General features: G+C 41.7%; 1 protein-coding gene across 1 annotated transcript in view; it reads left to right on the forward strand.

The window, feature by feature from the left end:
- Positions 1-3,346: 3,346 nt before the first annotated feature.
- EHD4 (EH domain containing 4) overlaps positions 3,347-24,550 on the forward strand; it is an 88,518-nt gene continuing 67,314 nt past the window's right edge. The window contains exon 1 of the mRNA XM_086321814.1: positions 3,347-3,672. Within this exon, the coding sequence (XP_086177940.1) occupies positions 3,440-3,672 (233 nt within the window). The 5' untranslated portion in view covers positions 3,347-3,439. The remainder of the gene's footprint in view (positions 3,673-24,550) is intronic.

The raw sequence follows: 24,550 nt of genomic DNA on the forward strand, positions 1-24,550 counted from the left end.
CAGTCTTAACCACTGGACCGCCAGGGAAGTCCCTGTTTGGTTTTTTATATATATACTACTTTTAATAGAATTTTTTAGAGTACTTTTAGATTCACAGCAAAATTAAGTATAAAGAGAGTTCCTATGTATCCTTTATCCCTGCAATACAGCCTTCCCACTATTGACATCCCACACAACCAACATCCTGCACCAGAGTGGTACATACGTTACCATTGATGAACCTAACCTACACCGACACATCACTGTCACCCCAAATCCATAGTTTACATTAGGATTCACTCTTGGTGTTATAGATTCTATAGGTCTGGACAAATGTATAATGATATATATCCACAATTACATCATCATACAGAATAATTCCACTGCCCTGCTGTTGCTGCTGCTGTTAAGTTGCTTCAGTCGTGTCCAACTCTGTGCAACCCCATAGACAGCAGCCCACCAGGCTCCCCTGTCCCTGGGATTCTCCAGGCAAGAACACTGGAGTGGGTTGCCACTTCCTTCTCCAATGCATGAAAGTGAAGAGTGAAAGTGAAGTCGCTCAGTCGTGTCTCACTCTTAGCAGCCCCATGGACTGCAGCCCACCAGGCTCCTGCGTCCATGGGATTTTCCAGGCAAGAGTACTGGAGTGGGGTGCCATTGCCTTCTCTGTCCACTGCCCTACAAACCTTCTATTCTCTTCCTACTCATCCTTCCCTCCTCTCTAACCCCTGGAAACCACTGATCTTTTTATAGTCTCCATAGTTTTGCCTTTTTCCAGAATGTCATACTGTTTCAATGATACAGTATATAGCCTTTTTAGATTGGCTTCTTTCACTTAATAATATAGATTTAAGCTTCCTTCACATCTTTTCTTGGCTTGGTAGCTCATTTCTTTTTAGCTGAATAATATTTTATTGTCTAAAGGTACCACAGTTTATTTATCCATTCACCTAGATAAGGATATCTTAGTTGCTTCCAAGTTTGGGCAATTATGAATAAACCTACTGTAAATATTTACATGCAGTTCTTATATAGACATAAGTTTTCAACTCATTTGGGTAAATACCAAGGAGAGAAAATTCTGAATTATATGGCAAGAGTATGTTTATAAGTGTTTGTTTTTTATTTATTAAAAAAAAAAAAACCCACATTGAAGTCTTTAGTTTTTTGCTGACAAAGCTATCAACCTTTTTTCATAATTTCTATCTTTGGTTTTGATTAGAAAGGTTTTTCCCTTCCAAAATTTTACAAATCTTCAGTAGCTTCTGAAGTAGTAGTTCTTCTAGTAGGTCTATGGTTTTATTTTATTTTTACATTTCAAGCTTTGTTTTACTTTGATGAGGCAGCTATCTAACTAGATTTTTTTCTTGGCTTTCTTGTCACTTTCTTAGTCACATATAGCTCCCTCTAAATGTTTTATCCACAATTCCAAAAAAGTTCCCTTTTTACAAACGAGAAAATTGAGGCAGAGAGACAACTCATTGCATTCAAGATCACATAAGTGTAAGTGTTAGTCACTCAGTCATGTCTGACTCTTTGCGATCTCATGGACTGTAGCTCACCAGGCTCCTCTGCCCATGGGATTCTCCAGGTAAGAATACTGAAATGGGTTGCCATTTCCTTCTCCAGGGGATCGTCCCAACCCAGGGATTGAACCTGGGTCTCCAGCACTGCAGGCAATTCTTTACCATCTGAGCCACCAGGGAAGCCCCTAAGATCACATAGCCATTAATTTATATAGTCAGAATTCAAACCTAGGTCTTTTGATGCCAAATCCTGTTCTTTCCACCACAGCCCTGGTACTCAAATTATGATCTATGAACAAGCAGCATTGGGCAACACCTGGGAGCTTGTTAGAAACACAGTCTTAGGTAACACCCCATACCCACTGAATCAGAATCTGCATTAATATCAAATGTGAGAAGTCTGTTGTGACTATTTCCCCCAGATTAGAATACATCAGAATCATCTGGGAATAGTTGTTGAGCTTCATCCTTCCCCAATATTTTAACTCAGTAGGACAGGGGTGATGACCAGACATCTGCATTTTAACAACCATCTCAAGTTTTCTTATGCAGGTACTCCCTTCCCCACCATCACCAGCACCACACTTAGAGAAATGCACAGAAACAACTGAGACATTCTAAAACTGTAACGTAGGACACCAAAAGTGATGGCTGATTATTTCTCCCTATCTCAGTTTAGATATATCCTTTAGTTCAGTTCAGTCGCTCAGTCGTGTCCGACTCTGCAACCCTATGGACTGCAGCACGCCAGGCTTCCCTGTCCATCCAGCTCCTCGAGCTTGCTCAAACTCATGTCCGCTGAGTCGGTGATGCCATCCAACCATCTCATCCTCTGTCGTCCCCTTCTCCTCCTGCCTTAAATCTTTCCCAGCATCAGGCTGTTTTCCAATGAGACAGTTCTTCACATCAGGTGGCCAAAGTATTGGAGCTTCAGCATCAGTCCTTCCAATGAATATTCAGGACTGATTTCCTTTACGATTGACTGGTTTGATCTTGCAGTCCAAGGGACACTCTAGAGTCTTCTCCACCAATGTATCCTTACCACCTGAGAGACTGCTACAGGCTAACAGTAACTCTTTTTATGTCAATATGTGGCAGTGAGGTTGTAATAATGAGGATAACTAAACCTTCAAATTTACAGAAAATCACACAAAGAAAATTAAGGGCAAAAAGCCTTCACTCGATCCAGAAATTTGTGGAGGCAGCGTGGAGAAACATTTACCCAAGTATATTGAAGTCTACTATCCCAACTTCAAATTTGGTCAATTACGTCTTTGAGTCAGGGTTTCCTCACAGATAAAGTCAGAGTAATAATAAGCTGCCAGTAGGTGGAACGAAGTCTCCTGTTAACTTTTTTAACTTTTGTCCCCAGCATCGTAGGGCTGGGATGAAAAACATCCGAGGAGACTAAGCAGCCTCCAGAGGCGCGCGCGCGCGCGCGCGCGCGCGCGTGTGTGTCTTTCTTTGCCGGCTTGTGTGAGTATGTTTCTTTGCCAGCTCAGATTTGCCCAGAAATCTACGCCACCTGGCTAGAGGTGGGGCGCGGGCAACCAACCACACCCGGCCCCTCGGTTCGCCGGTCTGCGCTGGCAAGTTAGAGAAACACCCTCTTCCTCGCCCAGTCCTCCAGAAAGACTCCGTCATCAACAATTCATTAAGACACTCGTCTCCATTGGCTGGCGCCTCCACTCGCGCCGGCAGCGGTCCAATGAGAAAGGACTTGAGAGACCCTTCTGAATAATAAACACCCTCCCGTGACGTAGCGACCGGAGACTGGCTGAGATGGCGCGAGGCGGGGCCAGCTCGGGCGGCGGCGAGGGCTGTTGGGGCTGCTCAGTTCCAGCTGGGGAGGGTCGAGCCCGGAGTGGGGTCGGAGCTCGGGACCGGCACTGAGAGGGCGAGCGCGGGGCACAGACGAGCGGGCAGGCGGCAGGATGTTCAGCTGGTTAGGGCGGCAGGCGGGCGGGCGCGGAGGTACGGGCGCGGACCCGGTGCAGACCGTGACGGGTGGCCTGCGCTCACTCTACCAGCGCAAGGTGCTGCCGCTGGAGGAGGCGTATCGTTTCCACGAGTTCCACTCGCCGGCGCTGGAGGACGCCGACTTTGAGAACAAGCCCATGATCCTGCTGGTGGGCCAGTACAGCACCGGCAAGACCACCTTCATCAGGTAACCCTCCCCGCCCCCTCCGCCCTCCTGCCTGCACACCTGTCCCCGTCACCTAGGTGGAGGCCGTCGTCCTCCTCACGTGCGCGCCTGTTGTCACCAGCCTCCCGCCAGCTTCCTGCAGCGCCCCCTTCTCCTTCGAGGAATCCCCTCTCTGCCGCTTTCTCCAGCATCGGCGCGGCCTCAGGTTCCCCGTGTGAGCGCGGTGCCCGGGTGTCTGAAGCCCTACCCCGGGACCGGCCGCCGAAGTGAGGGCAGGCTCTCCCTACGCGGCCGAGAGGGTCCTCAGAACCTCCCCCGTCTCTGCGTACTACGAGCCCTGCTCCTTGCGTTTGGAAACGCACTCATCTGACTGGCTTTATTTATCTTGTTACCCTAGCCTGGGAGCCCCGGGATGGGAGGAAAAGCAAGGCTATAATAAGCACCTTCTTGACGAGCGAGTGAGACCAAGGGCTGGAAATGGGGACAAAGGTGTGGGGTATCAGAATGGATCATTGAGTCAAGTTGGGAAGTTAAGTCCCAGCACAGTGCCCGGCGTATAACTACTTACTGAATGAAAGAATGGCAACAGTAGAGGGTATTGCCCACGCCCCCTTCCATTGCGGCCCTGCATCCCGCCCCCAACACTGTGTTCAGGGGGACCGAGTAGAGAGGTCGCCTTCATTCAGCTCGTGCACAGCCTCTCTTTATCCTGCCATAGGAAGTTAGCTGTGTGTAGCCGCCGAACCAGCCAGCGCCCAGTGGAGCTCAGGGGGAGTGTCATATTACTACTGGTTAGTTTCCATTTCTTAGGTGGGTCATTCCCTTCTCCGTCACCCTTGACAACTGAAAATATTTGTCATGCTTGCCATGTCTCCAAAAGCAAACAATTACTGTGGATGCCTTGACATTCAAATCATATAGGTCCCTCGGAAGTGATTTTTAATGGGAAATAATTTGCATTTTGTAACAGATTGCTTTTTTAAGAGGCTATTTTACTTTTAAAGCAGCTGGCATATTAAGACTCTCTTTGGTTAGGAGACTTGTTTTCCTGGGTTAAACTGTGTGTCCATTGAAACAAAGTGATCATTTTAGGTTTTGGGCCAAGGTTTTGGAAATTGTAAGTTTCTTCATCATTGATGATCAACAGGTGTTCAGAAAACTGCATCTATATTTGGATACATGCCATTTCTATTAAGTAGAGGCCTCTTTTTCTGGGTTCCAGTGACCTACAGTTCCTAAAAATATAGTTGTTACTACAGAAAATAGGTTCCATCCAAAGCTGCAGCTACACAATGAATTAATTCAGCAAAGCAAATAGACTATATTGAAATATAGTTCTCGAAAGTAAGTTGAATGTAAAGGAAGATGAAAGAAAATACTTTTAAATTGCTTTATTTGGTGTTTATTAGTAAGCTGAAAATAGTATTAAATATGTCACCTAAGACACTCAAAATGAACCTAGAAATATTACATAAACTGATACCTTGAAAGATGTTGTAAAATACACTTCAGGGCTCAGTAATACTAACCAATTTAAGTATATAGGCCTATGAAGCATTATGTAGCACAAGAGTAGGAGGTAGACCTTTTGAAATATACAGATAAAGGATAAGAAGGTAAGCATTGTTATAATTAAAATAGTCTCAGCATTGGTGATGGCCTATTCAGAGCACCCTGAGTAGTTCCTCCCATCTGTCCTTGCCATTAGATTGTGTGATTAGGGAGCCCCTGTTAATACTGTGTCAACCTGGATATTATTTGGTCCTCTCTCTGCTCCCACAGCCTGGATAATAAGCAAATCTAAGGCAGGAGAACAAACCCACGGAAACATGTATCCATCTTTTTTTCAGCTTACTGTTTTTCTGTCTCATCATTTGGGGGAACTTTGTGGCATAGCTAAGCATAGTTTGAAGAAGGATTGGGAATTTGGTGACTCTATCCAAGGACTTCCCGGTGGCTCAGTGGTAAAGAAATCACCTGCCAAGCCGAAGACACGGGTTCGATCCCTGGGTCACTCCAGTATTCTTACCTGGGAAATCCCATGGACAGAGGAGCCTGGTAAGTTATAGTCCATAGGGTCGCAGAGTCAGACACAACTTAGCAACTAAACAATGACTCCATCCAAATGAACCACTTCTCAGGAGGCCCTGGAGCCCCCATGTGCAACACTACAGTGAGAAAGGAGTCACCCTATCAGGAAGTCACTTGCTCTTGAGACCTTCCCTGGCCTAAGTGACTTGGTTGTTAGGCATCAGACACAAAAGTGGACCTGTGAGGGCGGAAGAAACTCGGGGTATACCAGAAGGTTGGTGAGGCACTGGAGACCTGAGTTTGATTTCAGAGTGGGGCTAGGAGGAAAAGATTCAGCTTCTGGAAGGAAATACCCAAACAAAAGGGCAGCTGCCCTCTAGAGTCCTACCTGGTACTGGGGGCCAAAAGTGTTGACCCAGGTGCTGACCATCCTGGAACCTGCCTGCATCTGTGGCTGTCTTTTCTCTGAGGCTGGTCAGTGCCTGGGTGTTTTGTTTCTAGCCCATAAGCACTGGAAGCTCATAATTGGCTATAGGATGCACCTGTCTGCATAGTCAGAGATTCTTATCCACCTGGCTTCTTGCACATCCCCAGAGGTCACTGGTTACACAGAGCCTGCACTAATATAGAGGGAAACTTCTCTCCTTGTGAAGTCACTCAGCCAAGCCTTTGATATTCATTCCACCTTTGACAAAACGTTACTCTTCCTTCCTTTGGTCGCATAACCGGAAAGAATTGAGAGCCCCGTTGAAACATGGTGAGCCAGGACTTTCACCAAGAGTGTGGCGTTTTAAGTGTGTCCTGTGTTCTAATTAAAAGGTCTCCTAGGGACTTCCGTAGTGGTCCAGTGGTTAAGACTGTGTGCTTCCACTTCAGGGATTGCGGGTTCCATCTCTGGTGAGGGAACTAAGATCCTGCATGCCATGCGGAGTGGCCAAAAAAAAACAAAAACCCTCCTAAATAGAGTGGATGGAGAGTCTGAGTGTCAAGAAGCTATGCTCACTATGGAAGATGACCATGAGGGGCCCAGATGCAAGGAAGAGGATAGATAAGAGTTTCAATGGACTCTCCTCACATGGGTCACAAAGCTGGCCCAGAACTTCAGGAGATGTTTGTCAAAGTCCTTTTGGGGTAGAAGCAGAACAGTCTATTGTCTCATTGACAGTTTTATTTCTCAGAAGACTGAGGATGCAATGGGAGGAACTGGTGCTGCTCTGCCTCTGGGCAGCAAGAAAGAATTGGCCAGAGAAGGAGAAGAGATGGGCATGGGAAAAGTGGCCAAGTCGTGGTAGACTCTTTAACAGCCAATGAAAGCTGAATATTGGCCTCAGCCAGACCTGTGTCCAAAACCTGAGGAAAATAGATTTCAGAGATTCCCCCAGAAAATCCCTGGGCCCAGATGCTGTGAGGGAAGACATTTCCCCTGAGAGGATGTGAGGTTCACCAAAAATCAGTTCAAGCCACACAATTTCAACTTCTGATTTTTAAGAGCTCCACCTTCTCTCTTCTTCCTACACTCTTGTCCTGTTCTCTCAAAAAAATTTATTCTAATGAGGAAAAAAGAAGGAAGTATAGGTTTTTAAAGGGTTGAGAATAAGGCAAGAAAAAGGGATGGAAGGCATGTAGATTGGAAAGAAGTAAAAACATCTCTATTCACAGAGAACATGATCTTGTATATAGAAAAATCCTAAGGATTAGAAAAACCCTTCAAGAACTCTTCAAACAAGTTCAGTAAGTTGTCAGGATACAAGATTAATATACAGGATCAGTTATATTTCTTTCCACTAGCAATGAACAATCTGAAAATGAAATTAAGAAAACAATTCCATTTATAATAGTACTTAAAATACTTTAGGAATAAATTTAACAGAAGTAATGCAAAACTGTAAAACTTTGTTGAAAGAAACTAAAGAAAACCTTAAAAAAAAGGAAAGACATTCCATGTTCATGGGTTGAATGACAATGTTTTTTATTTTTTACTTATTTATTTATTGGCTGTGCTGGGTCTTTGATATTGTGCAAGGGCTTTCTCTAGTTGTGGTTTGCGGGCTTCTCACTGCAGTGGCCTCTCGTCTGGAAGCATGGGCTCTAGAGCTCACGAGCTTCAGTATTTGTGGTGTATATGGGCTTAGTGGCCCCACAGCATGTGAAATCTTCCAGCGCCAGAAATCAAACCTGTGTCCCCTGCATTGGCAGGCAGATTCTTAACCACGGGACCACTAGGGGAGTCCCGACAATATTTTCAGAATGGCAGTAATACTCCAAGTGATCTTTAGAGTCATTTGCAATCCCTAGCAAAATCCCAACTGCCTTCTTTGTAGAAATTGACAAGCTGATCCTAAAAATTCACATGGAATTGTGAGGGGTCCAGAATAGCCAAAACAATCTTGGGGGAAAGAACAACAATATTCAATTTCTCATACTTCTGATTTGAAAACTCACCACAAAGCTACAGTAAACAGGAAGGTATGACACTAGCATACGGAGAGACACATAGGTCAACTGAATAGAATTGAAAATTCAGAAATAACCCAATACGTGTTTGACAAATTTGTTTCTACAAGGGTTTTAAGACTGAAATTCAGTGGGGGAAATATACCTTTCAACAAATGATGGTGGGACAGTTGGATACCCACATTGCAAGAATGGAAAGTGACTTCTGATGGGCATAGGGTTTCCCTTTTGAGTGATAAAAATGTTCTGAAGTTAGATAGAGGTAGTTAGTTGTACAACTTTGCGAGAATACTAAAAACCACAGAATTGTGCCCTTTAAAAGGGCAAATTTTATGGTATATAAATTATATCTCAATAATATTATGAACCAATTCAGTCTTTCAGTATTAAGCATCCTATGATTTAATTTCCATAAATTCTACAGTTAGTGCCCATCAAGTAATTTCTGCATCTGTGCAATAATTTAAAATGAAAATGGATGCCAGAAAGAAAACACAAAAAAAGTGGAAATAAGCTAAAAGAAAACCAAGGACAAAAGGAACTAAGGAGTAGACCTGAGAAAAAGCAGTGTACAGATAGCCACCGTGCAATCCCTATTTGTTTTTTTCTTTGTATATCCTTGTCAGTATATAAACATTCATTCTTCATAATGCTCAGGTTAATAAAATCACAGTGTGATGTTCTCCTATAAAATGCTTGATAAAGCAGTTATGTTTTAAAACTTTAAATATTAAATATAGCATTAATAGGGAAAAGGCAGGCAGGGGTTCCATGGACAAGGATGAAAACAAGGTTGGTGGATAATACGAAGCATTAAGAAGCTGAAGTGAGGGGGCTGAGACAATATGTCCCCTCAGACAATTAAAAAAAAAAATGCCTCAGACAATTAAAAAAAAGCCTTTTTAGGTATGATCAGAACAAGAAAAAGAATCAGGAAGTGATAGGGTGAAGCCTGGAACTCTTCTTGGAATGTTAACAAAAAGCAGAACTACTCAGCTATTATTTTGCTTCCTCCTTTTCTCTCAAAGAAAGTGCTCCAGAGATGGTAGAAGGGAGCCCAGGCGTGTTTGAGAGGGACTCAAACCAGACAATGAGGAGCTCTCTAGGGCCTGCCACAGGCAAGACCCAGGAAATACCCAGGTGGATAGATGGATGGGAGGTCCTTGTAGGAAGAGCTTGCTGCTGCTACTGCTAAGTCACTTCAGTCGTGTCGGACTCTGTGAGACCCCATAGACGGCAGCCCACTAGGCTGCCCTGTCCCTGGGATTCACCAAGCAAGAACAATGGAGTAGGTTGCCATTTCCTTCTCCAATGCATGAAAGTAAAAAGTGAAAGTGAAGTCGCTCAGTCATGTCTGACTCTTAGCGACCCCATGGACTGCAGCCTACCAGGCTCCTCCACCCATGGGATTTTCCAGGCAAGAGTACTGGAGTGGGCTGCCATTGCCTTCTCCTAGGAAGAGCTTGCAGTTGTGCTCAAAGAAAACTGTGTTCTGTGATTTGTAAGAAATAATGAAGAATATGAAAAGTATCAGAAAGTTGGAAGCAGGCAAATGTTCGGTTTTCAAAAAAGGGAAGAAATAGATTTTAAGGACAAAGCTCTACTCTATTCCTCTGATAAGCTCTGCTGCTGCTGCTAAGTCACTTCAGTCGTGTCCAACTCTGTGCGACCCCATAGATGGCAGCCCACCAGGGTCCCCAGTCCCTGGGATTCTCCAGGCAAGAAGACTGGAGTGGATTGCCATTTCCTTCTCCAGTACATGAAAGTGAAAAGTGAAGATGAAGTCACTCAGTTGTGCCTGACCCTCAGCGACCCCATGGACTGCAGCCTACCAGGCTCCTCCATCCATGGGATTTTCCAGGCAAGAGTACTGGAGTGGGGTGCCATTGCTTTCTCTGGATAAGCTCTAGATTCAGCTATTAAAGAGAAATAAAGGTACTCAGTAGAAGGCAGGCTGGTTCACCCATTAAAAAAGAAAAAATCCTTTAGGGAAACACTGGGGGCCCAGTTGGGTGGTTCTTACCCTTATTCAAGTGCTAGACTCCAAAAACCATAGTCTGTGTGCCAAATACCATGCATTTTGCAGATCTTTCTGAAATACTGAAATATTTAATTTTCACTGTATAGACTGTATTTACAGTATACAATGTAAGCTCATACCTACACAGCCTAGTATTCCTTTCCTCAAATAGTATTGATGTCAGGGATGGGCCCAGCTATCCCAGACTATGGAAAAGAATCAAGCCCTCAGGGCTCTGGGTGACAAGAGCTGTGACAAAGCACAGGGTGGGGTGGGAGCATAGGAGGGACCCTTCATGCAGGTTTGGAGATTGGAAAAGGCATCTGGGGATACAACTTGGAAGCTGAACCCAGCGGAATGAGCAAAAATTCACAGCCCCAAGGGGATAGGGAAGTGAAAGTGAGAAAGTATCCTTGGTGAGGCCCAAGTTTGGTTAACCAGGTGGGTGGGTGAGCTGTCCACTGAGGTGAGGAAGAATGGAGGCATACTTATGAGTTTAGGTTTAAGCCTGTGCATAAGTGGACACCCAGGTGTAGAGTCCAAGAGGGGTCGGACATGTGGGTCTGGAATGAGAGGAAGAGGACCTTGTGGAGGCGCTGGGGAAAATATCACCACAGAGGTGGAGGTGATGCCAGGGAAGGATGGTGGTTCCGAGTCATCTTAGGACTCTCTTGGTTGCAAGTGACAGCAACTCAACTTAAAAAGCCTTAAGTAAAAAGATACACTTTTTCTCATGAAACTGATTGGACCAGAGTGTGCTGGCTTCAGACCCAGCCTGGGACCCCATGTGGTGCCATCAGGACTTGGTCTCTCAGCTCTGCTGTCTCCTCACATTGGCTTCCTTCTCAGGCACTTGCTCATGGGCGGGGGCAGAGCCTCTCCAATTCCAGACTCAAGTTCTGCCAGCTTAGCAACCCCAGTGGGAAAGAAGAGAACCCCTCTCCCCATAGTTTGAGCTACAAGTCTCAAGTTTGGGTTTCATTGGCTCGACTTTGGCCATCTGCCCATCCTTGAGCCAGTCCCTCAAGCTGAGGGAAATGAGTATCCCTGTCTGGAGTGGGGTGGTCAGCCCCTAAGCCTCATGGCCTGATGGTGGGAAGAGGTGGCTCCTCAGAGTACAGCTATCAAAAAGGGGAAATGGATGCTAGACAGGTGAAACAGCAGACGGTCCCCACAAAAGCCAGGGAAAGAGAGGGGGTGGTCAGCAGCATCAGCTGCCTCGGGGAAACAGAACCAGTGGATTAGCCATCAGAAGCCAGGGTGACCTTGGCAAGAGTCAGTAAGTGGTGCTGATGGAAGCCAGGTGACAGTGGGCTGAAGAATGAGTGGGCGGTGAAGCACCAAATATAGAAAATTCTCAGCAACTGGGCACTGAGGGCGAGGAACCATGCCCTGGTCACAGGCATTCCGGAGGTTTGGTTGATGATCATGATCCTGCAGAGTTAGAAGTTGATAGAAGGGGTGTGTGGAGGGGGAGCAGCTGGTGGTTCAGAAGCCCAGGAAGAGGCAGGACTTGGAGCAAGTGTTCTGAGGGATGGGGGTGGTGCAGGACAGGTTGAGTGTGCATTGGTGGCAGCAGTCCCTGCTTGGGGCGATGCTGTCTGTTGGCTTCTTGTCCACTAATTACATCATCTACCTAACAAAGGGCAGCAGTCCCTGAGGATTGGAAGTGACATCTAGATGCTTACTTCTAAAAGACATTCAAAACACCTTTCAAAACCTTGGAGAATTCTGAAATAGAAAGCTGTGGTTCCTGAATCTGTCCGGAGGTCAGAGTCACCAGGAGACCTTCTGAAACAGATTCCAGGGGCTCATCCCAGACCTTGTGAAGTGGAACCTCTGTGGATCAGACTGAAAACTCTGTTTTTGTTATTATAAACTACCTCTCATGGTGATTTTTAGGCAGCCTCTCCCAAGAAATGTTTGGGAACTATTGCTAGAGGAATGTTCAGTTGGTGAAATCTATGACACTGGAACCATCAAGCCTGAGGAGAGAGGCTCACTGGCGGACTTTCCATGGCCTGTGCTCCAAACTCTGTCTGATCACATTTTTAACAGATGACATAGATGAAGACATAGAAGTCATGATTACAAAACTAGGGATTATGCAGTAAATACAATTCAATAAACAGCCTTTTTCACTTAAGATGATATAATGAACTGTTTCTTGTGTTATTAAGTCATCTTCAAAAATAGCTTATGTCTGCATCATATTCTATTGTACAGCTTGGAACATTGTTTTTAATTTTTTCCCATTTTTTTAATTGAAGTAGAATTTGTTTACAGTGTTGTGTTAATTTCTGCTGTAGAGCAAAGTGATTCAGTTATAACACACACATTCTTTTTATATTCCTTTCCGTTATGGTTTATCATAGGATACTGAATATAGTTCTCTGTGCTATACAGTAGGACCTTGTTGTTTATCCATTTCATATGTAATAGCTTACATCTCGGAGAAGGCAGTGGCTCCCCACTCCAGTACTCTTGCCTGGAAAATCCCATGGATGGAGGAGCCTGGTAGGCTGCAGTCCATGGGGTCGCTAAGAGTCGGACACGACTGAGCGACTTCACTTTCACTTTTTACTTTCATGTATTGGAGAAGGAAATGGCAACCCACTCCAGTGTTCTTGCCTGGAGAATCCCAGGGACGGGCGAGCCTGGTGGGCTGCCATCTCTGGGGTTGCACAGAGTCGGACACGACTGAAGTGACTTAGCAGCAGCAGCTGCTTACATCTGCTAACCCCAACCTCCCACTCCATTCCTTCTCCAACCCCTTCCCCCTTGGCAACCACAAGTCTCTTCTCTATGTCTGTGAGTCTGTTTCTGTTTTGTACATAGATTCATTTGTGCTGCATTTTAGATTCCACATATGATATCATATGGTAGTTTTCTTTCTTTGACTTAGTATGATCATCTCTAGTTGCATCCATGTTGCTGCAGATGGCATGATTTCATTTCTTATGGCTGAGTAGTATTCCATTCTATATACATACCACATCCTGTCCTCCATTCATCTATCGATGGACATTTAGGTTGTTAACGTATCTTGGCTATTATGAATAGTGCTGCTATGAGCAGAGGGGTGTGTGTATCTTTTTGAATTATAATTTTGTCCAGGTATATGCCCAGGAGTGGAACTGCTGGATCATATGATAATTCTATTTTTAGTTTTCTGAAAAACCTTCATACTGTTTTCCAAAGTGGCTATATGAACTTCAGTTTCAGTTCAGTCGCTCAGTCGTGTCCGACTCTGTGACCCCATGAACCGTAGCACGCCAGGCCTCCCTGTCCATCACCAACTCCCGGAGTTTACCCAAACTCATGTGCATTGAGTCGGTGATGCCATCCAACCATCTCATCCTCTGTTGTCCCCTTCTCCTCCTGCCCTCAATCTTTCCCAGCCTCAGGGTCTTTTCAAACGAGTCAGCTGTTCACATCAGGTGGCCAAAGTATTGGATTTTCATCTTCAACATCAGTCCTTCCAATGAACACTCAGGACTGATCTCCTTTAGGATGGACTGGTTGGATCTCCTTGCAGTCCAAAGGACTCTCAAGAGTCTTCTCAAAAGCATCAATTCTTCAACCCTCAGCTTTCTTCATAGTCCAACTCTCACATCCATACATGACTCCTGGAAAAACCATAGCCTTGACTAGATGGACCTTTGTTGGCAAAGTAATGTCTCTGCTTTTTAATATGCTGTCTAGGTTGGTTATAACCTTCCTTCCAAGGAGTAAACATCTTTTAATTTCATGGGTGCAATCACCATCTGCAGTGATTTTGGAGCCCAGAAAAATAAAGTCAGCTGCTGTTTCCCCATCTATTTGCCATGAAGTGATGGGACCAGATGCCATGATCTTAGTTTTCTGAATGTTGAGCTTTAAGCCAACTTTTTCACTCTCCTCTTTCACTTTCGTCAAGAGGCTCTGTGCTATCTTGGTTCCAGCTTGTGCTTCTTCCAGCCCCGTGTTTCTCATGATGTACTCTGCACGTAAGTTAAATAAGCAGGGTGACAATATACAGCCTTGACGTACTCCTTTTCCTATTTGGAACCAGTCTGTTGTTCCATGTCCAGTTCTAACTGTTGCTTCCTGACCTGCATGCAAATTTCTCAAGAGGCAGGTCAGATGGTCTGGTATTCCCATCTCTTTCAGAATTTTCCACAGTTTATTGTGATCCACACAGTCAAAGGCTTTGGCATAGTCAATAAAGCAGAAATAGATGTGTTTCTGGAACTGTCTTGCTTTTTTGATGATCCAACAGATGTTGGAAATTTGATCTCTGGTTCCACTGCCTTTTCTAAAACCAGTTTGAACATCTGGAAATTCATGGTTCACGTATTGCTGAAGCCTGGCTTATTTTGAGCATTACTTTACTAGCTTGTGAGATGAGTGCAATTGTGCAGTAGTTTGAGCATTCTTTGGCATTGCCTTTCTTTGGGATTGGAATGCAAACTGACCTTTTCCAGTCCTGTAGCCACTGCTGAGTTTTCCAAATTTGCTGACATACTGAGTGCAGCACTTTCACAGCATCATCTTTCAGGATTTGAAATAGCTCAACCGGAATTTCATCACCTCCACTAGCTTTGTTCATAGTGATGCTTTCTAAGGCCCACTTGACTTCACTTTCCAGGATGTCTGGCTCTAGGTGAGGGATCACACCATCATGGTTATCTGGGTCATAAAGATCTTTTTTGTACAGTTCTTCTGTGTATTCTTGCCACCTCTTCTTAATATCTTCTGCTTCTGTTGTGTCCATACCATTTCTGTCCTTTATTGTGCCCATCTTTGCAGGAAATGTTCCCTTGGTATCTCTAATTTTCTTGAAGAGATCTCTAGTCTTTCTTATTCTATTGTTTTCCTCTATTTCTTTGCATTGATCAGTGAGGAAGGCTTTCTTATCTCTCCTTGCTATTCTTTGGAACTCTACATTCAAATAGGTATATCTTTCCTTTTCTCCTTTGCCTTTTGCTTCTCTTCTTTTCACAGCTATCCGACTAATAGTATTTATATTCCCTCCAGCATTTATTTGTAGACTGCATTTATTTTTAATGATGGACATTTGACTGGTGTGAGGTGGTACCTCATTGTGGTTTTAATTTCCTTTTCTCTAAGAGTTAGCTATGTTGAGCATATTTTCATGTGCCCAGTGGCCATTTGTTTGTTTTCTTAGGAGAAATGTCTATTTTTTAATTGGGTTGGGTATTTTGTTGTTGTTGAGTTGTATGAGCTGTTAGTATATTTTGGAGATTAAGCCCTTGTCAGTCACAGTATTTGCAAATATTTTTTCCCATTCCATAGGTTGTCTTTCCATATTTTTTGTTCATTTGTTTGTTTTTGTTTTTTATGGTTTCCTTTGCTCTGAAAATCTCATAAGTTTGATTAGGTCCCACTTGTTTTTGTTTTTATTTCTATTGCCTAAGAAAACATTGGTCTGAATTATGTCAGAAACTGTTTTGCCTATACTCACTTCTAGGAGTTTTATGATATCATGTCTTATGTTTAGATCTTTAAGCCACTTTTAGTTTATTTTTGTGCATGTTGTAAATCAGCTTCATTGATTTACATGCATCTGTCCAACTTTCCCAGCACCACTTCCTGAAGAGACTTTTTCCCATTTTATATTCTTACCTCTTTTGTCAAAGATTAATTGCCTATAGGTGTGTGGGTTTATTTTTGTGCTCTCTGTTCTGTCCCATTGATCCATATGGCTGTTTTTGTACCAAACCACAGTGTTTTGATTACTGTAGCTTTGTAGTATTGTCTAAAATATGGGAGAGTTCCCTCAGGATTGCTTTGGCAATTCTGGGTCTTTTGTGGTGCCATGGGGGGCTTCCCAGGTGACTCAGTGGTAGAGAATCTGCCTGCCAAGCAGGAGACACAAGTTCAGTCCTTGGGTCAGAAAGATCTCCTGGAGAAAGAAATGGCAACCCACTCTAGTATTCTTGCCTGGGAAATCCCGTGGGCAGGGGAGCCTGGTGGGCTGTAGTCCTTGGGGTCACAAAAGAGTCAGACACAACTTTGCAACTAAACAACAAGAACAACAAATACATTTGGGGATTATTTGTTCTAGTTCTATGAAAAATCTCATGAGTAATTTGATATGGATTGTATTAAATCTGTAGATTGCTTTGGGTAGTATGGCCATTTTAACAATGCTAATTCTTGTAAGAGTGTGATACTATCTTTCCATTTCTTTGAATCCTCTTTAATTTCTTGTATTAATGCTTTATAGTTCTCAACATATAATTCTTTCTCCTGTTTAGTCAGGTTTATTCCTAGGTGTGTGTATGTGTATATGTGTGTATGTGTATATGTATATATATGCATACTTCCTTTCTGATATTTCATTGTTAGTATAAAGAAATGCAGTCAATTTCTGAATGCTAATCTTTTATCCTGCTACTTTGCTGAATTCATTTATTAGAGCAGTAGTTTTTGTGCGGAGTCCTTAGGACCTTCTATATATAATATCATGTTATCTGCATATAGTGACAATTTTACCTCTTCTCTTCCGATTTGGATACATTTTATTTCTTTTTCTTGTCTGATTGCTATGGCTAGGACTGCCAATACTATGTTGAATAGACATGAAAGTGGGCATACTTGTCTTGTTCCAGATTTTATTGGAAAGATTCTTAGCTTGTTACCATTGAGTATCATATTGGTTGTAAGTTTATCATAAACGGCTTTTATTATGTTGAGGTGTAGTCCCTCTTTACCCACTTTGGTGAGAGTTTTTATCATAAATTGATGTTGAATTTGCAAAAAAACAATTTGTCAAATGCTTTTTCTGCATATATTGAGATGATCATGTGGTTGTTTACTTTTATTAATGTGATGTATTACATTGATTGATCTGTGTATGTTGAACCATTCTTGTGAACTTGGGATGAATCCTACTTGGTCATGGTGTATGACCTTTTATGTGTTGTTGGATTCAGTTTGGTAGTATTTTGTTGAGAATTTTTTCATCTATGTTCATCAAAGACCTTGGCCTGTAATTTTCTTTTTTGGTGATATCTTTGTCTGGTTTTAATACCAGGGTGTTCTGGCTTCATAGAATGTCTTTGTGAGTGTTCTCTAGTCTTCAGTCTTTGGGAAGAGCTTGAGAAGAATCACTGTAAGTTCTTCTTTATTTGGTAGAACTCACTTGTGAAGCTGTCTGGTCTTGGACTTTTGTAGCAAGTTTATTTTAGAGTCTATTTGGTCTATTTAAATTATCTGTTTCTTCTTGATTGGGTTTTGGTGGGCTGTATGTTTCTATAAAATTGTCCATTTCTTCTAGGTTATCAAATTTGTTGGCATATAATTGTTCATAGTGTTCTCTTATGTTTTTTGTATTTCTGTGGTATTGGTTGAGATTTCTCCTTTTTCATTTCTTATTTTATTTGGGTTCTCTCTTATTCTTGGTGAGTCTGGCCAGAGACTTGTCAATTTTGTTTACCCTCTTTGATTTATTGATTTTTTTCTGTTCTTTTTTTAATTTCTATTTTATTTTTTCCTCCCCATTGTTTATTATTTCCTCCCTCTGCTGACTTTAGGTTTTGTTTGTTCTTCTTTGTATGGTTCTTTCAAAGTGTTAGATTAAGTTGTTTATTTGAAATTTTTGAAGAAAGCCTATATTGCTATGAACTTCCCTCTAAGAACTGCTTTTGCATCGTCCCATCGATTTTGTATAGCTGTGTTTTGTCATTTGTCTCAAGGTATTTTTTAATTTCCTTTTTGATTTCTTTGTTGACACCTTGTTTTCTTAGTAGCATGTTGTTTAGTCTCTATGTAATTGTTTTTTTCTCATTTTCCCTTGGTTGGTTTCTAGTTCATGTTGTTGTGGTCAGAGAAGACGCTTGAAATAATTTCTGTACTCTTAAATTATTTGTGGTTAGTTTTGTGCCTTAGTATGTGGTCAGTCCTAGAGAATGTTCCATGTGCACTTGAAAAGAATGTGTATTGTGTTTGGGAGGAGATATAATGTCCTAAAAGTATGTTTAGTCTAACTTCTACTGTATCATTTAGAATCTCTTTGCTTTATTGATTTTCTGTCTAGAAGATCTGTCCATTGATGTGAGTGGGGTGTTAAAGTCTACTATTATTGTATTCTTATCAATTTCTCCCTTTGTGTCTGTTAGTATTTGTTTTATATATTTGGGTGCTCCTATATTAGGTGCATTGATGTTAATAAGTGTAAAATCCTCTTCTTGTATTGATCCTTTTACTGTTATATAGTCTTTCTATATCTTTCTTTATAGTCTTTGCTTTAAAGTCTATTTTGTCTGATATTAGTATTGTAACTCCTGCTTTCTTGTCATTTCTGTTTACATGAAGTATCTTTTTCCATCCTGTCACTTTAAATCTGTGTGTGTCCTTGGTCCTAAGGTGGGTGTCTTGTAGGCAGCATTTGTAGGCCCTTATTTTTTTATTCAGTCTACCATTCTATGTCTTTTGATTGGAGCATTCAGTTCATTGGCGTTTAAGGTAATTATTGACGCATATGTATTTATTCTCATTTTTAAACCTTGTTTTCCAGTTGATTTTTTGTTTCTTCTTTGTTCCTTTCTTTTTTTTTCTTTTTCTGGTTTGATTTCCTTTTATGCTTCTGTTCTCTTTAGTTTTTGTGAATCTATTTTATATTTTTCATTTGTGGTTGTCCTGTTTTTCATGTATATTAACCCTTTCCTTTATCTGCTTGCTTTAGGTTGATAGTCATATAGGCTCAAACACGTTCTAAAAAGAAAATCTGTTTTCTCTTTCTCTCCTCCCACACATTTTATGATGTTGATCCCCTTTTTTACATCTTCATGTTTATCTTTTTGCTATTACTTGTGTTCATCATTGCTTCTACAAATAGGTGTTTTTTTTCCTTTTTGATCTGAATACTGGCTAATTTAAGTGATTTACTTTCCAATTGTGATTTCCTCTTTCCTATATCCTTCTGCTTTTCTAGTTAGAGAAGACCTTCCAATATTTCTTTTAGGACAGGTTTAGTATTGCTGTATTCTTTTAGTTTTTGCTTGTCTGGGAAATTCTTTATTTCTCCTCCTATTCTAAATTATAATCTTGCTGGGTAGAGTATTCTAGGTTGCAGATTTTTCCCTTTCAAGACTTTGAATATATTTTTCCACTTTCTGGCCTGCAGTGTTTCTGTAGAGAAATCAGCTGATAGCCTTATGGGGGTTCCCTTGTAATTAACCTTTTTTTCTCTCTTGCTGCCTTTAGAATCCTCTATCTTTAATTTTTGCCATTGTTAATATAATATGTTTTAGTGTAGGTCTGTTTGGGTTTGTCTTGTTTGGGACCTCTGTGCTTTCTGTATCTGGACATCTGTTTCCTTCTTTAGGTTTGGGACATTTTCAGCCATGATTTCTTCAAATATATTTTCAATCCCCCTTTCTCTTTCTTCTCCTTCTAAATTCCTATTATGTGCAGAATATCCCACTTTATGTTATCCCATAGGTCTCTTATAGTGCTTTCATTTTTTTTTTTCATTTGGCTTTCTGTCTGCTGTTTTGATTGAGTAATTTCCATTATTCTATCTTCCAGATCACTTATTTGATCTTCTGCATTATTCATTCTGCTGTTCAGTGCCTTTAGCTCAGCTTTTGTCTCAGAAAATTAATTATCTAATTGTTCTTGTCATCTCCGTATAGTTTCTAGGTCCTTTTTACAGCATCATCATTTCTTAATTCCTCAAGAAATTTAAGGATAGCTTTTCTTAATTCCTTCAGTATTTTCATTACTTCTTTTTTGAACCCAGTGTCTATTAGACTAAAGAAGTCTGTTTTATTGTGTGTTCCTACAGGGGAATTTTCCTGGTCTTTAAAAACTTATTGACCGGAGACATACTAATATGTCTTTTGTTACCCGAACATTATTGACCAGAGATGTTTCAGTGTTCACTTACATAACAAATCACTGGCCACAGGCATTAGTTTTTGGAAAAATCCTCTGGTCAGTAATGTATTAACTGGGAGTGGTTCCTCTGCCTCTTCATTGTGCTTATATTTCTCTTACTCCATAAGTGTAGGAGAAACAGTTATCTTCTGTAGTCTTGGAGGGCTATTTATATGAGAGACTATCCCTGCATAACTTGTGTGGGTTTTAATATCTTTTTGATGTGAGGACTGTTTTTGGTTTGGATGCTTGCCTTCCTTTTTCTCGGCATGTGCTGGCTGTTATCCCCTTGATAGGGGTTGTAGATGCAGATGCAGGCCCTCCTCATGGAAGCATGTTTGATTCCAGTAGACTTCCTTTCCCTTTTTTCTCCTTTCCCTTTCTTCCACCCTCCTTCCAGAGCAGCATGGAAGGTGGAGAGCAATAGCTCCAGATTATGGCATAGACTAGACATCAGCGTGCCTTCAGCACATCCCAACCCCAAGGAGTTTAAATTCCACTCACAGCTGGGAAAATAGAGTTGTGAAAGGCTTACCCAGCAAATTCCAGATTCTTGGTCCAACAGGCCATTCCGGTTTCTTGCTCCACTCTCTTAGTAGGCAGATTGGTTACAAGGGTGATGTCATCTGAACAAGCAGTCTTGGTAATAATATGTCAGTGCTTTAATTAAGGGAAAGACAAAAATGAAACGAAAACTTAGGTTTCACACTTAAGGAAGGACATAGAGTTTTAAAATGGAAGTAAGTCTGGCCTGACTTAGTTTTTCAGTAACTCAAAGAAGATTATTTAAAGTTATCTTGTAATAACCTTTCATGAAGTATTAAATGCCATAAAAAAAAAGTTGAGCACTGAAGAATTGATGCTTTTGAACTGTGGTGTTGGAGAAGACTCTTGAGAGTCCTTTGGACTGCAAGGAGATCCAACCAGTCCATCCTAAAGGAAATCAGTCCTGGATACTTGCTGGAAGGGCTAATGCTGAAGCTGAAGCTCCAATACTTTGGCCACCTGATGTGAAGAACTGATTCACTGGAAAAAACCCTGATGCTGGGAAAGATTGAAGGCAGGAGGAAAAGGGGATGACAGAGGATGAAATGGTTGGATGGCATCACCAACTCGATGAGTTTGAGCAAGCTCTCGGAGTTGGTGATGGACAGGGAAGCCTAGGGTGCTGCAGTCAATGGGGTTGCAAAGAGTCAGACACAACTGAGTGACTGAACTGAGCTTAATGAAGTATGAAAATGAAAGTGAAGTCGCTCAGTTGTGTCTGACTCTTTGCGACCCCGTGGACTGTTAGCCCACCAGGCTCCTCCATCCATGGAATTCTCCGGGCAAGAATACTAGAGTGGGTTGCCATTTCCTTCTCCAGGGGATCTTCCCGACCCAGGGATCAAATCCAGGTCTCCTGCATTGCAGGCAGATGCTTTAACCTCTGAGCCAGCAGGGAAGCCCAGTATAATATGTAAAAATACTAAATCACTATGCTGTACACATGCAACTGTATAATGTTGTAAATCAGCTATACTTCAATAAAAATAAATAAATAGGCTAAAATTGTTTTTGGAAAAGTCCCTAATGTTGGGAAAGATTGAGGGCAGGAGAAGAAGGGGGCGACAGAGGATGAGATAGTTGGATGGCATCATTGATACAATGGACCTGAATTTGAGCAGACTCCTGGAGATAGTGAAGGACTGGGAAGTCTGACATGCTGTAGTCCATGAGGTTGCAAAGAGTTAGGCACGACTTAGACACTGAACAACAACAAAAATTTTTTAAGTGGATATTTGCCCAGAGATATTTATCTCAGCTTTATTTATTTGAAGTATAGTTAATTTACAGTGTTGTATTACCTTCTAGTGTACAGCAAAGTGATTCCAATATATATATATGTGTGTATGTACACATGTTCAGTTGCATCTGACTCTTTGTGACCCCATAGTCTGCAGCCCTCCAGGCTTCTCTGTCCATGGAAGTTTCCAGGCAAGAATACTAAAGTGGGTTGCCATTTCCTTCTCTAGGGGATCTTCTCAACCAAAGGATCAAAGCTGCATCTCCTGCATTGGCAGGAGGTTTCTTTACCACTGAGCTTCCTGGGAAGACCTATGTATATGTGTGTGTGTGTGCGCGCACGCGCGTGCACACACATGTGCACATGCAAATTCTTTTTAAGATTCTTTTTCCATATGTTTTTATAGGCCATTGACTATAGTTATCTGTGCTATACCATAGCATCTGTAGTTTATGTATTTATATATAGCAATATGTATCTGTTAATCCCAAGCTCCTAATTTACCCTCCCCCCTACCCTTTCCCTTTTGGTAACTGTAAATTTGTTTTCTATCAACATTAATTATAATAGCAAGAAATGGGAAGTTGTTTCAATACACAACTATAAGGAAATGGCAAACTAAATAGATACATACTCACCTCAGAATAGTATGCAGCCATTAAAATTTTTTTTCTTCCAATTTTTAATGGCATGAGAAATAACTAATGGTGAAAAGTATAGATGCAAAGTTGTTTAAATGCTTTGATCTCAATTTTATAATGAAAAAATAATACTTGCAGAAAATGATGGAATGGAAATATATCAACATGTTAAGAATTAATCATTATCCTATATTAATGTTCTGTGCAAGCTGCTTAGCTTGTCATAAACAGTTTTTTTCTTCTATAAGCTAGGGATAAAAATACCTCCTCCAGCAACAATGAGGGTGAAGTGATAAAGCCTATGTGTAAATTGCCGTATAAACTGTACGACATAATTTCATCCATTGTTTGGTGGTATCTGTAAACAGTGGTGGTGGTAGAACTCATTGCTAGGAAATAATTATATATTCTTTACCATTTTAATAAGAGTTTTATGATAATAAATGTTTGATTCTTCTCCCATTTTCATTTCTTGGTATTAAACATGAAGATAGACAAAGGAAATTGCTTTAAAAGCATCATTTCCAGATTCAGGACAAATCAGAATTGAAGACAAACTTTTTCTTTTCAGTCCCTCTCCTAGTGAAATGGTGGATCAGGTATTATCAATAGAAAATACACAGTGTAAAACCCTCCAACGTGTTAAAAATAGTTATGCATTTTAACTCACAGACCTGGATTTAAAAATTAGGAAATAAAACTGTTTCTCTGCTGAACTGAAAGCTGTACTTCATATATGGTTTAAAACCTTAGTAATACTGAAAGGAACAATTGTTGGAATTAAATGCGCTTTTGAAAATTGTCCCAGATAGAGCAATGAATTGAACCTCAAAACTCTCTGCACAGATGCCAATGTATGCACAAATATTTTAAAATCTTGTTTAGCATGACACAGGCCATTTCTCTAGAATTTGGCTTGAAAATGAAAATATAATGCTCATGGGACTTCCTTGGTGGTCCAGTGGCCAAGACTCTGAGCTCCCAATTCAGGGGACCCAGGTTCAATCCCTGATCAGAGAACTAGATCCTATGTGCTGCAACTCAGACCCAGTGCAGCCAAATAACAAGTAAATAATATCAATAATAATGTTCATAAAACACCCCAAATATATGTGCCTTGTTGCTTTTTGGAGTGCTTACTCAATGATTAAATACCAACTAAAAAGTCTTAGATTTGTGTATTTGTAATGATTCACAGAACCCATTCCTACAAATGTGCGTGTTGGAGACTGCTAGCCTCTCAAGTCTGATTTAGGACAGGTAGTGCTCTCATAGGACCAATAAGAAATCCTAGGTTCTAATCAACTATTTAACCTATTTGAGCCTTCGTTTTCTTATCTGTGAAATGGTGGGGGGGGGTGTGGGGGGCGCATAAAAGTAGTACCAACCCCATAAGGAACTTATGATGAAATAAGGTTCAGATCAGATCAGTCGCTCAGTCGTGTCCAACTCTTTGTGACCCCATGAACCACAGCACGCCAGGCCTCCCTGTCCATCACCAACTCCCGGAGTTCACTCAAACTCACGTCCATCGAGTCAGTGATGCCATCCAGCCATCTCATCCTCTGTCGTCCCCTTCTCCTCTTGCCCCCAATCCCTCCCAGCATCAGAGCCTTTTCCAATGAATCAACTCTTCGCATGAGGTGGCCAAAGTACTGGAGTTTCATCTTTGGCATCATTCCTTCCAAAGAAATCCCAGGGCTGATCTCCTTCAGAATAGACTGGTTGGATCTCCTTGCAGTCCAAGGGACTCTCAAGAGTCTTCTCCAACACCACAGTTCAAAAGCATCAATTCTTCGGTGCTCAGCCTTCTTCACAGTCCAACTCTCACATCCATACATAACCACAGGAAAAACCATAGCCTTGACTAGACAAACCTTTGTCGGCAAAGTAATGTCTCTGCTTTTGAATATGCTATCTAGGTTGGTCATAACTTTCCTTCCAAGGAGTAAGCGTCTTTTAATTTCATGGCTGCAGTCACCATCTGCAGTAATTTTGGAGCCCAAAAAATAAAGTCTGACACTGTTTCCACTGTTTCCCCATCTATTTCCCATGAAGTAATGGGACTGGATGCCATGA

The sequence above is a fragment of the Bos grunniens genome, chromosome 10, assembly GCF_055505025.1.
Source record: "Bos grunniens cultivar Pamir isolate PY7600 chromosome 10, Bosgru_T2T1.0, whole genome shotgun sequence".
Classification (NCBI taxonomy): domain Eukaryota; kingdom Metazoa; phylum Chordata; class Mammalia; order Artiodactyla; family Bovidae; genus Bos; species Bos grunniens.